The 18705-nt window shown below is 29.5% G+C and overlaps 1 protein-coding gene and 1 long non-coding RNA gene across 3 annotated transcripts; both read right to left on the bottom strand.

The window, feature by feature from the left end:
• Positions 1-1219: 1219 nt before the first annotated feature.
• Positions 1220-2755, bottom strand: LOC103868311 (GLABROUS1 enhancer-binding protein-like 1). Of its 2 annotated transcripts, XM_009146416.3 has the most exons (5): positions 2642-2755; positions 2407-2556; positions 2040-2342; positions 1838-1963; positions 1220-1741 (listed from the first exon to the last, which is right to left on the bottom strand). In XM_009146416.3, the coding sequence occupies exons 2-5, from the start codon at positions 2554-2556 to the stop codon at positions 1418-1420; spliced, it is 903 nt and encodes a 300-aa protein (XP_009144664.1). In that variant the 5' UTR covers positions 2642-2755; the 3' UTR covers positions 1220-1417. The 2 variants fall into 2 exon arrangements, with proteins under 2 accessions (XP_009144664.1, XP_009144666.1); XM_009146418.3 differs by lacking the exon at positions 2642-2755 and having other exon boundaries at positions 2407-2640.
• A 7199-nt stretch (positions 2756-9954) lies between these two features.
• LOC103868312 lies at positions 9955-16149 on the bottom strand. Its single transcript, XR_632840.2, has 2 exons — positions 10702-16149; positions 9955-10270 (listed from the first exon to the last, which is right to left on the bottom strand). It is a non-coding gene; the product is annotated as an uncharacterized LOC103868312 (long non-coding RNA).
• Between the last annotated feature and the right edge of the window lie 2556 nt (positions 16150-18705).

The raw sequence follows: 18705 nt of genomic DNA, 5'->3' as shown, positions 1-18705 counted from the left end.
ATAATTACATTAATCATATAATAAAAATTTTGATTTTTTGTATATATTGTATTTTGAATTTTTCAAAACGAAAATAAATTACTAAAACTGTTAAAAGTCTCAAATAAACTTTTGTGATCAAGGTTTAAATTTATTTTCTATAATAAGATACAATGATTATAAAATCATATGAATAAATAATTTTATTTTAATAGGTGTTTATGTTAATGTATATATATATATATATATCATATCGTTTATTAAACTATATACATCATATCAAAATACATACTTATATTTTAATATCTACGTTGAACATATTTTAAAAAGTTAATATTTTAATTTTTAAATCTTCATATTTTTGAAATGATTATAAATTATTGAAATCACTAAACATTCCATATTATAAAAAAATCGTTGGTGTAAAATTTTGTTACAAAAATATGCAAATAATCATAAAATCATATGAATAGAAATCTCATTTAATAAATATTCATATTAAAAGTATACTATATATCTATGTTAATATCATTTAAATTTAAGTATATATCATATACGATAGATAAGATTGATTGTTTTGATTTATTTACCCTAAAACGATTGCAAATAACAAGATCAATCGTTTGATTTATATGCACACACCAATTTATTACATAATAGTAACCGATTTCTTAGTTATTTAATATATAATTATTATTTTTTATTTTATAATATGAAGAAAAACATAAAATAAGTAATAAATATAAAATATTTATTCTGCTCAAGACGCGGATCTTAACATAAGTACGCATGTCTTTATTATTTTAAATCTTAAATATTTTCTAAATCTCAGGCCAAAACAAAATAACGAAATGAGAATAAACTCAAAAATCAATATTTATATCGAACAATATCCAAAATGAAAAAAGTGACACAAAAATGAGAAAAAATATTGAAAGTAATTAGGATTGGCACATGAACTTAAACTTTTCATAACCATAATTAACTTTTAAATTGTTAAATCATGATATAAAACCAAGCTCTCATATTTTCATTGTAACAAAATAGTAGACCTAAGGTTCTTCGGCCTAAACATTAGATTCTTATGCGATAAATGATTTTTTGAATAAAGTATTTTTAAAATGAAATCAGCTTATCAGTAAACAAATTATATAATTAACAAAAAAAAATTAAAAAAATTATTTAAGGACCAAAAATATTTATTCGATCAAAAATATAAATTTTATTTTTTTATAAGATATTTCTTAAATAATTTTCATATAAATTCACCATGCGCAGATCTTATCCGGGTTTCCAAGTAAAGTAATCAGTAAAAGAAATTGTAATAAGCTGGAGAAAAGAAAACACATCTTAACTAATTAAAACTTATACTAAAACGTACTACCAACTCTCTAACTAAACAACACCATTACAACAAAAATGATGCAATGGCCTAGTTTCATCCATCATTTGCTGCCTCTACAAGCTTTACGGTAAACCTAAGCTTCTTGATTTTCAATTTTACTTCCTCAGAACATAACGCTTTCCATTCATTGCTCAACTCTTTTCTTTTCTCCGTTCCAAGGTTCATCATCAGCTTCTTAAGCTGTAACTTCCTCTGCCAATCACTTAAACCTTGCAAAATCGTGGTCTCAAACGCATCTTCAACAACGCGCAACTCATCATCATGAGTCTCTTTTCCGTCAACCTCACCTTTCTCCGCCCCGTTTTCATTTACAGGTTCATCATTACTTACTCGCCCATTTTCCCTAAAGCCATTCTCCTGATTCAACACAAACACTCATAACTGTTACTGCGATAGCAAAACTTTAGACTTGGAAACAGAACTTGACAAAAAAACGATAAATGAGTCACTTACGTCACTCTCGATCTGCATTACGCTCTCCATGCCTCCATTAGCAAATTCAGATTCTTTGCCATCAAGCTTACTACTTTCAACCCCATTGTAATTTACATGTCCAGCATTATCTAAGTGTTCATCCTCCTGATTGATCAGCAAACCATACACAAATCAGTTTTAACTATTAACAAAATCAAGAAACAAAAGATGAATCCTTCACTTGAGTATCTCCTGGTGCTTTCTCAGTGCCTCCGGCGTTAGCAGCAACTTCAGCTTGGTTTAGGCCCCAGATCATGTTGGAGTATCCAAAGGCTTGAGAGTCAGTGAGCCTAGTAAAGAGCGGATCTTCCCCACGATCGATTCTCTCCATGTGAAGAACGAACTTCCTTCTCAGCTTCCTGACCTTACTAAAAAGCTGCTCCTTGGAGAATCTCACATGGATGGAACCTTGCACGGAGCAGAAGAAACCGTCCCAATCGAAACTTGGATCGTGCCTTGTCTTCACTCTGTATTCCACCAATCCCTAAATCCACAGCGAGTGAGAAGAGGGTGATCTAATGGAAAGGAGTAGAGTCGATGAAATGAACCTTTAAGATAGAGAGCTCATCGTCCTCGTTCCAGATCCGTTTGATCACCGGAGATGCCAATTTCTTTTTCTTGTTCTTGTTCTTCTTCGTCGAAACTTCTTCTGAGGGAGAATTCTGCAGACTAGTATCCGAGAAATTGAGGCGCTTCATCTGCACATACCTTACACATATGTTTGCATCATAAATCAATTTTGACCCATATCGATCAGTGGGATGAGCCGAGAAAAAGACGAACCTGAGACTCGAGCGTTAATCAAGTGGAGAGAGACGTTTTTCTCGACAACACCAAAGCCCTTAAATTATTCTAATTTGAAAATCCCTATTTGTTTTCTAATGACACCCTCATATTTTCTTATATCTTCCCAAACAACCCTTATATTTGAATGCAATTCTCTCAAATAGCTTTTTCTAAGTTTTTATCACGAAAATAACTTTAAAAAAAAAGATCAAAATAGTTTTTTTTATTTTGAAAATTTTAATTTTAATTTAAAAATTTTGAAACCTTAACCCAAAACTCCTACCCCTTAACTGTAAATCCTATAAGAGCATGACTGGTTTTTTTCGCTACCACCTGCAAACGCAGCTTTTGCGGTTGATAGCGGTTCACAGCATTTTGAAACAATCACACAAATCGCTACAAATCGCTTCAAACCACTCCGAACCTCTTAAAATCAAAAGCTGGTTGCGGGCGGTTGCGGAAGGATCCCTTTTTTTTTCTTTTTTTAGAAACCATCTAAATACAAAAAAAAATATTCAATAAAAATTTTAAATTGAAATTATAAAAATACTAAAAAAAATGAAAATATATCTATTATATTTTAATTAATATTATAAAATTTTAAAATAAAAATATTTTCTATAATTTAAAAAAAAATTAAAACTATAACTTTCTAACTAGAATTTTCATATTTATTATAATATTATGATTTTTTATATTTTTATAATTATATAAATGTAAATATTGTTAATTTATTATTAAACCGCTGATGTATTTGGTAGTTAACCAGTCACAAGTATCCCGCAAACGCACCAATTTCTAACTGCAGAACCAGTCGTACAAATCTCTTAAAACCGCTAGAAACTGTAACCATCCATAGCTGCAAACTCCCGCAACCGCAACTGCAACCGCTGCGTTTGAACCAGTGAGGCTCTAAGTTTAGATTAATTAAACATAGGGCAAAAATATATTTTTATCCTTTAATAAAATTTAATTTGGTCATTTTTTCATTGAGAGTTATTTTTTGTAACAAAAACTTAAAAAAAAATTATTCTATAAAATTTCCCTATATTTAAAATAAATTTCTATAGCGGGAAAAGAAATTTTGGAGATTTCATCACTGTTAGCTATGTCACTCGAGTTTCGGTTCTCCCTCGGTAGAGAACGGTCAAAACGTCTTGTCCTCTAAAATTAACAACTTCTTTAAAATCGTAGTTTTGTTTTCCTCTTCCTAGCTTATGCTCCTGCGACCGATCTTGCGGCGACTCCACCACCGCCGCAAAGAGTGTGAGGTTGTTCGTTAAGAAAAAAACTATATGTAGATTATTCACACTTGATTTAGTCTGATGTTGGTTACTTTTTGAACTTATTTTTGATTTTGTTTCTAACATAATCTCTCTTAGTTCAAGAGGAAATAATGATGAATAAGGTAGAGCAGGAAAGTGACTGATATTCTTATAGAATACAGAGATTATAAATCCTTTGGGGAAATACATATCTTGAATAAATGGGGATATATGTATATGTTAATTTTGAATAAAAAGATCAAATTTTGTGATGGGATGGGATGGGATGGTTAGAAAAAGAAAAACCTAAGAATCGAGCCTAATCAGGTGGAGAGACACGTTTTTCTCGACAAGACTAAAGCCCTTAACGACCTTAAATATTCGTCCAAAATAGCAAAAAGAAAATTTAAAATGGCATTCACTCACAATTTAAACCACAAAACTTTTTAATAAGCATATTAAACTATCAAATTGGTTTTTGTATCACAAAAAACTTTGGGTTTTCAACTAAACTTATTTGTACATCAAATAAAAATGGTGATTGGTGTGGGAACCGAAATTTACACCGTCGATTTCCGTAAATGAAGGAAAGTCAAAAAATCCTAACTTTTTCTGAGATCCCGTATTCTATGCGAGAGCCAACGACAACTGATCTAATAAATTCAGAAAATATGAAAAGATAACAAAACGAATTTATAGAAAAAAAATACATCTTATTTTGAATCCACGTAAGAACGTTGCGATCATTACAAAAGATTATAAAAACTTCGGCCGCAAGAGTTGTCAGCGAATTACCGCAGCTCGATAACAAAAGACGAAAAAATACGAAAAAAGTTTTGATTGATTTCGGACTGAACCTTATGAAAGGATGCTTACGTACCCCATTCAAGGATTAAACCGAACGCAGTTCAACTGAAAGAGTGGAACAAAAGATCGAACTGCTTGTGCGAGTTCGTCTAGTAATCGTGTGCCAGTCATAAAACAACACATGTCAAGAATAATGCCTAAATTTTCTAAGTGCATAGAGTTCTAAGATTCTAAGACAATCGTCCTTGTGCTCCTTACCTTGGCTCCCCTTATATATGCCTTCTAAGTCGGTCATCCTTTCCTTTTCTGCCCACGGGTCGAGTTTACCCCTTCGCGGAAATATTTCATTTTTCTTCGATCTTCATGTTTATCCTTTGAAACTTGACATTTATCTTCTCCTGCAAATATCAGATAAACCGTTATAGTAGTTTCGGGTTCATGCTCATCCAAAATCGTAAGTGGTCTTTTGCCGCGTTTTAGACCCTTTTCGAGCCATTTTTTTACTTAAGTGTTTTTACAACTCCTTCGAAAATCTCCGTTACGACGTTGGTTTTATGAAATAATTCAAGCCAATTGTATAGCCGATATAACTTATGGTGTTAAGTTGACCGTTATCGTTTTATACGATTGGTTCGAATTTATACGAAAAAACCAATCTTCGATAATTTTATCGTAAAGTTTAAACGGCAACTCCAATCGAGACAAAAAAAGGGACAGTTCAATCAAGGCCCGAAGGAGAAGCTAAGATTGAGTTAATCAAGACGGATCCTGGTCGCCTGATGGCGAGTCGGATAAGGTGAGTTGGACGAGGTTGATCCAAATCGCCATAAGGCGAGTTGGACGAGGTTGATCAAACTCGCCATCAGGTGAGTTAGACGAGATCGACCTAACTCGTGTTATGGCGAGTTGGATGCGGTTGATCCAACTGCGAGGGTGGACGCACGCTGATGCGGTCGTTTTGTTACTTGGGAGTTTTCTACTTATGACTTTTCTGAAATTATTTCGAGAAAGTTTCCTTAAGAGATGCAATCTTGGACATTGATTTCGAGATTACAGTTTTTGACCCCAACAGTCAGCCCCTCATCTCGCACATTTCCAGCATGATTCTTGCGGACGAGTGATGGTTTTAATCGGAATCTATGGCTAGGAGGGCTTTTCCTTTCTTGAAAATTTATTGAAATTGTTTTTATTATAAAATTTTATAATATTAATTAAAATATAATAGATATATTTTAATATTTTCATAATTTCAATTTAAAATTTTTTATTAAATATTTTTACTTTTGTATATATATTGTTTTAAAAAAAGAAAAAAAATTTATCCTCCCGCAACCGCCCGCAACCGCAAACGCTAGCTGGAGCCAGCTTTTGAATTTATGAGATTCAGAGCGGTTCGAAGCGGTTTAGAGCGATTTGAGTGATTGTTGCAAACCACCGACAACCGCTACAAACCGCAAAAGCTGCGTTTGCGTGTGGTAGCGGGAAAACCAGTCGTCCCCTTACTTACTTGAAAAGATGGATAATTAATGTGATTTATATGCAGTAAAAATGCTTTTGGAAAGGAGATCATGCTAAATATAGGAAATATATAACTTTTTAAAAGGTTTTTGGTAATAACCAGATATACGTTTTTCGTTGTGACTGAAAAAATATTGCTAATTAAATCACTATATTTGAGTTTCTTTATTTATAAAATGATTCAGTAGCGACTAACTATCCCTATATATTAATAAATAAACGTTTAAAAAATTGTAATTTTAAGTTTATATAATATAGACAACAATTTAAATCAAAGTTTACTATATATTATGGCCTAAATATTGCATGCTTCAGCTATAAATTGGAAAGTAATAATTTTTTAAGTGTTGGTTTTCTTATTAATAGCAAAGAGAAGCTTTGATAAAAAGAATAGGAAAGAGACATAAATATTCAAAATTATTTTGTTAATAAAAAAAAGACGAATATTGTTCGGTTCTCAGGCTTTCCTCGCCTACATAAATTGATATAAAGAGTAATATAGAAATTGAGTTTCTTTTCTATTACCAAACAAACTTATATATCAAACATTTTCCGTTGCAACACAATTCCTTAAAACTTAAATTATGAAATTTATATTGAAGATTAAGAAAAAGCTTTGGCACCTGCGTAATTGTTTTTCGTAGTCTAGGAAAACATTAATAATGACTTTTCTTAGTAGTTAATGACGTTAACCTCACTTTCATCCTAAAAAAAAGTATCAGTTGTAAACAAATAATAATATCATCTTTCTATATTTGGGCCTTACGTATAATACTATTAGGACTGCAAAATTTTAAGTTGTCTTAATGTGGCACATAACCATACTATACTTCAAATTATAAGCTTAATCCAATTTATAATTGTCTTTTCAATATTTTAATTTTTCATCTTATGTTGTCAAAAAGAAAGTAAAAATCTGATCTTCTGAAAATTAGTGTAACTTCAAAATTGAAAATATATAAATTTTATTTACTGATAAGTTAGCAAAATAAAATATCCAAATGTATCAGCCCAACATATAAATGACTATATAAACAATCAAAAACTGTAGACATATAAAAACAATTTGATCATATATAATTCTTACATTTGTCAATACAATATGTTTAATTAGAAAGATTTGTCAATACAATATGTTTAACAACTACTACTTAATTAGTATTATCTATAGACTATAATTGAGGTCGCAAAAATGTTTTTTTAATTTCAATTGAGCCGAAGGAGGATCAATCGTAAACTGTCGGTATTATTATGGTTAGATGACAATAAAAATTAAAAATATTAAAATTTGAACCAAATTTTTGTGATACACAATTTTAGAGTCAAGCTCTTTTGGTAAGTTTAAATAAATTGTTTTTATACCAGGCTGTTTAAATAAATAAGAAAATTTTCCACCAAGTTAATGTTTCCACCGAATTTTTAAGCTTGGTACACAATTTTGAAGTTCTATATGGTAAGTTTAATTAAAGATAATAATATAATTTGTCACCAAGTCTATAATTTCGACCATTGAAAATAACTTGCCAAATATGTTTGTGGTAGTTATTGAAAATTTACATAAATATTGGTGTAACGTACTCCCTCTGTTTCATATTAACTGTCATTTTAGCTCATTTTTCTTGTTTTACAAAGAGTGTCATTCTACAATACCAATGCAATTTATACAACTTTTCAGCTAAAAATTAATTGCAAAATACATTAATTTTATAAATAAATCGATTTATCTAAAATACTATTGGTTAGATATGTGATATTAATGAAAACGTAAATGCATTTTAATAAGTCTCTTAATATGTGTGAAAAGTGTCTAAGTGACATTCTTTGTGAAACGGAGGAAGTATCATGCTAAATATTTCAAATTTTCAAACAATCTGAAAACTACATATGCCTACTATATATATATATATATATATGGTTGAGTTTTTCCTTAGACACACCATCAAAAAATTTCACAACTCTTACTTTATGATTATAGGAGTATCAATGATATCACATTTTAATTGTTTGATTTAGGCTTCTATATTTTTTCTATGTGTGCCATATATTTATAGTTAATTAATTATTTTATATTGAGACAAACATAAATATCAAATATATGACCACAAGAACACATGTATTCAAAAATCATCAGATTTTACAATATGAAAATATAAGTTTTTTAATAAATATGTTATCATGCACAAGGCGCATGTCTTATCCTAGTAATTTATAATCTTTAAGAGGTCTGGCATCTCCGTAGAACTGCTAGATTTTTTTACTTTCGAACCCGTAAGAACTATGTATTACATTCCGTTTAGCATATTTTTTTTAATTGATTTTCTATTTTTACACTTTCCCACCGGATGTTACATTCATTTCAATGAATAAATTCTCCTCGCCCACGTGCGTTGTCCTTATGCTTCAAATTAATAGGTACAACTTAATTCCCTATATATTAAAAGAGAAACATTACAACATATTTTTGTAACCACATGTCATCACAACAAGCATTCTTAGAATTCTTAGAAAAATATGTTGGTCCATATAAATATATAATAAGATTTTTATTAAACTAACCATAAATTAATCATAAATATTCTTCATTGTTTCCTTAAATAAAAACCACGGAATTACCTAATGTGGCTAAAGTATATATATGACAATTAATGATTTTGAATAATAAAGATTTGATAAAAATCAGTCTATTCTTTATCATTTTAATTCATTATAAAATAAATTAAACAACCACATTAACTATATAATAAAAATTAGATTTTTTTGTATATGTTATATTTTGAATTTTAAAAAAGAAATATAAATGAATAAAGTTGTTAAAAATCTCACACTGAAATTTTTGTGATCCATGATTTAAAATTTATGATATAACAAAATACAAATGATTATGAAATTACATAAATAGGAAGTCTTATTTAATAAATATTATATATATGCATATTAATATATTTTTTAAGAAAATTATATACCATATAAAATACATAAGTATTTTAATTTCGAATTTGATTTGAAAATTTTTGATAAACAGTTTGAACAGTTATTCACAACTTAATATTTAGATTTTAAACTTTGCAATGAATGTTTTTAAAATTATTAATTATTAAAACTTTTAAACATCCCATAAATATTTTATTGTTATCATTGATTTAAAATTTTTGTTATAAAGAAATACAAATAATCAAAAATAATATGAGTATAAAATATTTTTTAACAGATTTCAATATTAAAAATGTACTATATATCTATATTAATATCATTTAAACTTAATTTTATAACATATAAAATAGAAAAAGATGTTTGTCTGAATAAATAAAATTTATTTTAGTATTTGTACAAATTTAATTATATATGTAATAGTTACTAAATTTTGAATTATTCAATATTTTTATTATTTCATAATATGAAAAAATATATAATACTTCAAAATAATTTATATATAATATTCTTTCCGCGTAAGGCGCAGGTCTTAACCTAGTCTCTTTTAAAACAACAAGGAACAATCTTTTTAAAAACAAAAGACATACCAAATCGTAATGCACACTTTACTTGCAACCTAAAATACTTCGAATTAGTTTGTAGGTGTGCAGTCTGCACCTTATACTTTCACATGCAAATTGGGATTGAGACAAGTGCTGAATATACAGTCCACAAACTTAAGAGTCCAAATTAGAGAAACCCACAATTAACCAACAAATTATGGATTATAATTATAAAAAGAAATTACAATAAGAAAGTCCACATTCACCTCAAACATAATTCCTACAAACCCTAATACTATTTGAAACCATAAACATCAGAATACACTGCTTTTACAAAAACGAACATAAAATACAACGAAAGTATACAATTATATAGTTAGATATATCACATGTAAATCAAAGCGCGGATAGACCCTAATATAGTATATGATAAAGCTAACGAGGAGATCATAGCTTTGGGGAGCCTGGAGGACGACCCTTTGATGGGCCTCTTCTTGAGCCACTTGGCGTTACTCGTACCTTTCTTTGGTATACAATTTGTCGCATTCCATCTTTTTCTCCTACTGCAGTGATCATAACACATTCCATTACTAATAAATAGTCGTACCAACACCTTCAAACTAACTATCTAAACAATACACAAATCTTGATTAGTCACAAAAATTAACAACGGAATATAATCATAACTTATAAACATTCTTTCATCGATTTTCTAAAAATGATTAACTAAAGTTTAGATGACGAATCAGCAGATAAAAAAAATATGACGAATCATGTTACTGTAACACAGATCCACGGACTACATCGTAATTTATCATGCAGATTTTCAACTACATTCTTATTGACGAACTATTTTACAAACTTAATTCATAAGGTAATTTGATTATTTTTTTGTAATGAACAAACATAAAATCGAGGAAGAAACTATATATATACTCTAGAGAGAAACCAAATTAGAGCGTCGCACATATACATATAAAAAATAAGAACTCACTGATTTTGCGGTGTAATGTTAATCCAACAGAAAGAGCTTGTAACTGACTGAGAAATACAGGACATAGAAGGAGCAAAACAATTAGAATTGTCGAGACTTGTGAGTTGTTTTGACTCATAATGCTGCTTCTCTAATCTACATTCACAAATCTAGTTTCTCTTCCATTTACACACATATATATATATATATATATATATATATATATATATACGTATATACTTCCCCAGTTTGTTTATTATTTTTCAGTGGCTAGTGGAAACATGGGTAGAGTTATCTAATTTAATATCGCTCAAGTCAAATTAAGTTAAAGCATCACAAGAGGAAAAAGAAGAAACACCGTGATGCAGAGAAAAAAAATACATGCAGCTTTAGAGCATGTTATCTTTGGGTTTCATGATAGAAAAAATCAAATAGTTGTATCATTTTTTTTATCAAACAGTTGTATCATTTTTTTTGTCAACAAACAGTTGTATCATTTATATCATCATTTTAGTAAGAATATAACTAAAAATTATTAGAAAATTAAAAATTTGACTTAATAAATGAGGATTTTAGGTAATTATTTATGGGAAATTTGCCAAATATCACTCAAAACTTGATTTTAACCACAAAAGTATACTCAAACTTGAATCAAATACAAAAATAACACAAAATCTATTGAAATTAAAACCAGCTCCTTATGACAAAAAAAAACAGAATTCATTTTTACGAATATATCTCTGTAAAGTCTTCTGAGGTTTTTAAGTATTTTGAGGTTCCCTAAGTCTTCTGAAAAACTTATAGAAAGTCTTCTCATATAGTACATCTTAAAAGTAATTTATAAATTTTATAAAAAATATTTTGATGGAGATAAAATTGAAATCATGTAATTATAAATATTTGTAAATGATATAAACTAAGATATAGTAAAATTGAATTGTTTTTAACATAGATAAATGAATGCAGTGTGTCATGGTATTTTTTGGTTAAGAGTTTGGTAACATATGTTGTAGTATTATATGTTTTCTTAGGTTTAGATTATGAAAGTTAACTTTTTCTGGAAAATTAAATTTTGACTTATATGTGTTTAGTTTTTTGTATATTAAACACTTTTTAAGTTTAATAAACTGTTTGCTTCTATTTAGTTAGTTATTTGAGTTTATGGTTTATATTTAGGGTCTAGGCAACTTCAAGAAAGTCTTCTGGTGAATAGTATTTTATGGGTAGAAGACTTCCTTGAAAGTATTTGAATTCCCGCTAAAAATATTTTAGTTTTCCGCTAAAAATATTTTAATTTCCCACAAAAATATTAAAGTCTTCTAGGCGAATAGTAAATTTCTAGAAGACTTTCAAGTAAATCTTTTAGGATTAGAAGACTTACTTGAAAGTCTTTTGAATCGAAAATATTTAACATTATTGGAATTTTTGTCTCCTTTTATATAAAGAAAATTTACACATTATATATATTCCTCTCAAATGGCTGCCACAAAAATGTAATGTTTCTTATTCTAAAACTCTCCAACCTCTCTCTAATCTCTTTGAACTTAAAAACACCAAAATTTATATCAATTTATTGTTATTTCATGTCTTCTTACTGATTTATTTGTTTTTGCAAGTTTTTCATTACATGGTTTTCATCTTCCACTCCTTTAAAGATAGATCTATAAATCATTTTTTTTTCATTTGGTAACCTCTTATTGTTTAAAGCTACTTTTTGAAAACTTTTTTGATTGTTTTAAGTTCTTACTGTAATTTTGAATTTTTTCTATGTTTTGAAGTTATTTGAATGCTTTTGTATATGCAGGTTTTTCAGATCTGAGACAGATTTGGAAGACTTCCATGAAAGTCTTCAAACATTTAATGCACTAGGAAGTTTTCTGGGATGTCTTCCGGAAGACTTCTTCTCAGAAAACTTCTGGGAAGACTTAAATTTCCAGCGAAAATTTTAAAGCGGGAAATTAAAATTTAAGCGGAAAATTAAAATTTAAGCGGAAAATTAAAATTTAAGCGGAAAACTCAAATTTTAAGTGAAAATTGATATTTCAAATTATTGAAAGTTAAAAAGTATATATTATGATCTAAGAAGACAAATTAAATCATACGACTTGATATTTTTGAAGTTTTTTTTAACACTTTTGAAAGTTTAAAAACATATCTTAAAGTTGAAAATACAAGCTTTACAAAAACTAACATATGAATATTGTTAACCTCATTATTATCATCAATTAAGTTATGAATTTCATCCAGGAGCCCCAATATTGACTAATGTACATGAATTAACAAAAAAAATGTTAAAAAGTCTTTATAATTTTATAGAAGATGAAAGTTTTATTAAACATTAACGTAGAAGTGCCATTCGACTTCTACGAAGTCTTCGATTTAGGTCATTTTTGCAATTGAAAATTTACAAAGGAATACTTCTAGAGAAGTCTACTCTACAACAGACTTCTTTGTATGTCTTTCTTTGTAAATATGGGCTTACTTTTGTTTTTTAAAAAAATATTAAAAATACTAGAGTAGACTTCCCGGTAAGTCGTCTAGAACAGGTTAGTTAAGCAATTGGCCGGATTATGTCAGATATTTGACTTTCTCTAGACGGCTTAAAAGGAATCCTTCTGCCAATAAATAAAATTTAAATATTTAATTTTAACTAGACGACTTCCATGTAAGTAATCTCATCTTACTTTTGAAATTGTAAAATAAAATTATATATTTTATATTAATTAGTATGACTTCCAAGTAAGTCTTCGGCAGATGACTTACACGAAAGTCTTCTATGATAACCAAGGTTTGACCAGAATCTCGAAATAAAATTTTGGAAGACTTTCGTGTAAGTAGTCACCCGAAAGACTTAAATGTAAGTCATCTAATTAAAATAAATATTTTAATTTTTATGTTCAGTTGCAAAAGTAACCTAAGACAACTTTCATCGACAGTGAGATGACTTCCACAGAGAGTTCGGAAGACTTACATGGAAATTTTCTAGCGGACGACTTCCCTGTAAGTCGTCTAGAGAAAGTTAAATTTCTGAAGCAATCCGGTCAATTGTAAAACTAACATGTTGTTCATATACGACTTACTTGGAAATCTTCTCTGGTATTTTTAGTGTTTTTTGTTAACACAGAAAAGTTAGAAAACTTCTAGAGAAATCGTCTCTAAAAACTCACATAAAGTCAATTGGAAAACTAACATATGCATTGGTCAGAAGACTTTCGTGTAAATCTTCTCCGATGTGAAGACTTATACGGAAGTCTTCTGATAGACAAATCTAGAAAAAATAATTGATTTCATAGTTTCAACCAGTGACAGTGAGATAACTTGCTTAGCTTCTCCAACCACAAAAAACTTCACCACCAAAATGACCTACTTGTTAATGACCAATAATCATAAGCTTGAATGGCTCTTTGAACTTTAAAAAGTTTCGAATCAAAATCTTGAGATTTTTTGGATGAACGTAGAGAAAAAGTGAAAGAAATGTTTTAGTGCATAAGAAATAAAATAGAATGACTAAAAATCATTTTTTTAGATACATTAAAAACTTCAAATTGGTTGTTTATGGTGGTTGTGTATTCATGGCAATGACAATATTGTAAATACTTGATGAAGATGAGAATGATAGAGTAAAATATTTATTTAAAAAAAGAAGAAATTTATGACATTTTCAAGGATAATCCAAACTTTTGGGATAAATTTAACAAATAAAATTTTAACAAAATCAAGAATTAGTTTGGTGTTTGACTTTAAGTTTTGAGTCGTATTTGCAACAAGCATTACATTTATTAAGGGTATCTCAATCCTTACTCTATTTTTTCTTTTAAAATGGAGTAAAAGTGAATATGGAGTAAGGAATGCTCCAACCCAACTCTATATCTCACTTTATAATGAAATTTATTTCATAAATGGAGTAATTTATTTTTTGTTTGTTTATCATTCTATTATGAAGTAAGAAATAGAGTAAGGTTGGAATAATTTTACTCGATTTTTATTTTTATTCAATTTTGAAGGAAAAATAGAGTTTTACATTGGAAATATTGTAAGGACATCTTGTAACAAAGAAAAAGCATAAGTGGAAGAATACAGTCTACGAGTGCATGTGGCCGACAACTTTGACGTCTCTTTAGACTTTGAAAGTCCATTACGACAGCGTATTTCTTTAACATATTTCCTTTCCTTTCTTTTGTTTCCATTCCCTAAACCAAGAACCCCATATTATTTTAAAGGAAAAACTTTCAAAGGAAATTGCACTCAATATACATGAAAAAAACATAAATGCACTAACTAACCAAAATTTTCTCCTCTTTTTTACTTTCTTTTCCTATTTCTCTACTTTTTCTTCCAAAATCTAATTTTTCATTTTTTTTTATTATTTGGCAAATAAGCCCAACTTTCAAACAAAAAAAAAATTGACCAAAAAGTATTTCATAAATAGATAAATAATAACTATACTCTATAGATATATAAATATAATAAATAAGAAAATAGAAAGTATAAATTTTATTTTATGCTCAAAAAAGCCGTATTCAATTCAAAATTTTATATTATTTTTCTTTTTAAATTCAATTTTTGACAACAGAAATTTTATTAAAGCTATAAATAAAAAATAATATATATATAAACAACTATTTAAATAAATAATTTAACAATACAAAGATAAAATACAAATTTTGTATGTTCACAAAAACTTTATTCAATTTCAAACTTTTTATTTTTTCAAATTTGTTTTGATGTTTTTTTGAAACTCAATTTTTTAAATTATTTTACATATAGTAATTTTAATATCAAATTTTAAATTTGTTTATAATTATATATTTTTAAATGTTAACCCCCCCCCCTTAAATTATTTTAGATATAGTAATTTTAAATTAATTTATAATTATATATTTTTAAATGTTAACCCCAACACCCTTCCTAGCAGACCTTTTTTTTTATTTGGTAGGTAACATTGCCGAAACGTATTATTCCGGGAAAGGCGGCTAATACTAATCTAATAATTGAAGTAGTCATCGTCTGACCAATTGACTCGGACACCAGACCGCTCGTGCCCGCGCATCTGTCTTATCCGATTACTTAATAGAAGTCAGTCTCATCTTTGAATTGCTGAGAGGACTTGGGAGAAGCTTATTCGTGACTATGAATAAAGACCCGGAGTAGTGATTCTCATACAAGACTTTGCCCGAACGTACTTTTCGTTTTCATTATGTTGGACCTCTCTTTTTGGTCGAGTAATTTCATCAATCCCAAGTATATGTCTCAAAGTATCCTGTTGTTTCCTGTTGGTCTCTTTGAGTTCGTTACTCTGGTTACCGCTGTAGTTTCAGTGAGCGTAGTGAATGCCTCGTATTGTTGCTAGTTTGTCTGTTATTTCTAGAATATGTATAGTACGTGCTGTAACATGGAAGTATTTGCCTAGATGTCTGCTGCTTAGAATGCCCTGTGGTTCTCGTTCTAGTTTCTTTTTCTCTGCTAGTTGCTCTGGACTGACACAGTGACCTGGAATAGGCTTGCTTCTTCCTAGCGATCGGGCCTCATAAAGAGCATACCACAAGTAGGAAGTGGAATTAATACAATGAATTCAAAAGCATCATACCTCTCTTGGTCGGAAGAAGTCAATCCTTATGTCCCCAGCGAGCAGGTCAAGGTACCCTATGTTGCTGCTTGCCTTTATCTTTCAGTCTGCCAAGCAAGCTGGACACCTTAACTGAAGAGAGCAGATGAGACTTTTTCCGCCCTTTGCAGAAGCAGGAAATCGATCTTTAGAATTGAATAACTCCTCCTTCTCCTCTTTCATCGTCGTTAGTCCTTTTGACATAAGATTCTCAGCCACCTTTGGTCTGACTAGGAAAACGTACACGCTTTCCCCTTTACCCCATAGGGCCTTCTTTCTCATCAGTTGCGGGGTCTGGTGGGCCGAAAAGAACGGTGGTGTGGGATGAAAGAAGTGGGTTTAGTATGTCCTAACAAAACCGCTCGTCTAAGGGTGTCAATGCAGCTAGAGAGCTGCTGCACCTACGCTTCTCTACCTGCAGGAGGTAAACTCACTGGGGAGACGCTTGATTCGCTGCAAATCAGAGTGTTCCACCTTCTTGACATAGTTTCCGTCTCTTGAATACCAACTTTCTGCAGGGGTGGATTGAGCCGAAGAAATGAAACAAAAGATACGGTAGAGCCCTCCTCAATACGTTGCCCTCACAATCTAAACTCTAACTTTTAATATTTATAATAAATATCTTTTACCATTTTAATGAAGTCTATTTTAGCTATTTTGATCTTTGTATGTTATATTTCTGATTTTTTTCTTAGGATTATCCTTAAATATTTTGTTTGAAGTCTTGTTTCTCAATAACCAACCAAGACGAAGTTGACTTTCACCTCATTATATGAAGTCTTGTTTCTCAATAACTAGAAGTCTAGAACACATTCTCTCTTGAATGAAAAATCAAAATGATGTTACCAGTCCTTACAACAATCTCACGTCCAACGACTTAGAAATCATCTTTAGCTTCTTATTCTTCGACACTTCCACTTTGGGTCTTGATTTCCCCCCGTACTTGATGAATTTCCCCAAAACTACTAACTCTATTGGCGTTCATTCGATTTCTGCACTATTCATTGTACCAACTCCTGTCCAATGACTCATCGAAAACTAAAACTGTTTATAAAAGTTGTATTTGATTTATTTTTTTGACTAATATTTTTCTTCGGCCATTTCTTAGGCATGTCCGAATCCTTATTTTTATTGATGGTTATTAAATTCTTACCCCCCCCCCCCCCCCCCCCCCCCCCCCCCCCTCCTCACTAGACAGAAGATGTTACAACATTAGAGATGAGCTGGTTATAAGATGAGAAGAAAAGAGGAGTTAAAGACATTTAGATAGAAGATGAGTTTGGGTCGACCAGACCATACATGCCGTACAGGTCTGGCTCGACCAAACCTCGACCGAGGTAAAAGAAGTTTACCCGAGTAAGCCGGATGGTGAATAAAAGGTAACTGAAGCTTCACCCTTTGGTTCTGACCGTTGAGAGGAAAGAAAGGAGCCATGAACGTGTATTTTATGTGTATTTTCAATGAAATTATAACGTTTTTAATTAAGTGTATTTTCAATTAAAAGTATGACAATTTAAAATGGCCGACAAAAACATGCCATGAACGTGTATCATATGGAATTATCTAGTTTGATTTCCAGATAAATCTATAGACCATGAATATCCTGTAACTATATGGAATTATTTAATCTGATTTCCACATAAATGTATAGACCATGAATATTCTGTAACTATAATATCCATGGCAAAATCCATAGAAAGCCACGTTTAGTAAATATCTTTAGTCAAAATCTACTCTATTAAAATAGAGTCTTATATAAAATTTGCCTTGCCATATTTTAAATTTGGACTTATTAAATATGTTGTGACTTAATATTATTAAGTCATTTAAATTATGGACCTACTTAAAATAACTCAATCTAAGTAAGATAATATTTGGAAACTAAAATATTATCGCATAACTACCTCCTTGAATATTGTCTTATATATTAAAACAGAAGTCACATCCTTGATTCATGTGTGATTTAAAAAAAATGGACCTAATAGACATATTCCTAAAAAATCATGTTGCATTTAATCTCTAATATTATCATTTAAATTTTGGACCTACTAGAATTTTTTATTGGGTTGTCAATATTTAGATTTAAACAATAGATGATCCATTGAATTTATAGATAGTATAAATTAAATATATATAATTTAATCTTGTAATACTATACCTCCATATGTTAAATATTTAAATATTTGTCGATGTTAACTTTTAAAATTATAAAAAAAAATTTTAAATAACAAAAATCATATTATCTAACAATTATTAATCTTTATTACCTTAAACCAATGAATTTTTTTTTAAACTATATAGTTTATTTTAAAAATTAAACAAAAACCAAATGTTTAATTATTTACTTGATAATATAAATTTATGAAGCGAAAAGTTTAATTTTTTAAAAAACTTTCTAAATTTGTGTAATGTTACAATAT

This window comes from Brassica rapa, chromosome A05 (assembly GCF_000309985.2).
Source record: "Brassica rapa cultivar Chiifu-401-42 chromosome A05, CAAS_Brap_v3.01, whole genome shotgun sequence".
Taxonomy (NCBI): Eukaryota; Viridiplantae; Streptophyta; class Magnoliopsida; order Brassicales; family Brassicaceae; genus Brassica; species Brassica rapa.
The sequence above is the reverse complement of the archived record's forward strand: the minus strand, read 5'-3'. Positions and strand labels throughout refer to the sequence as shown.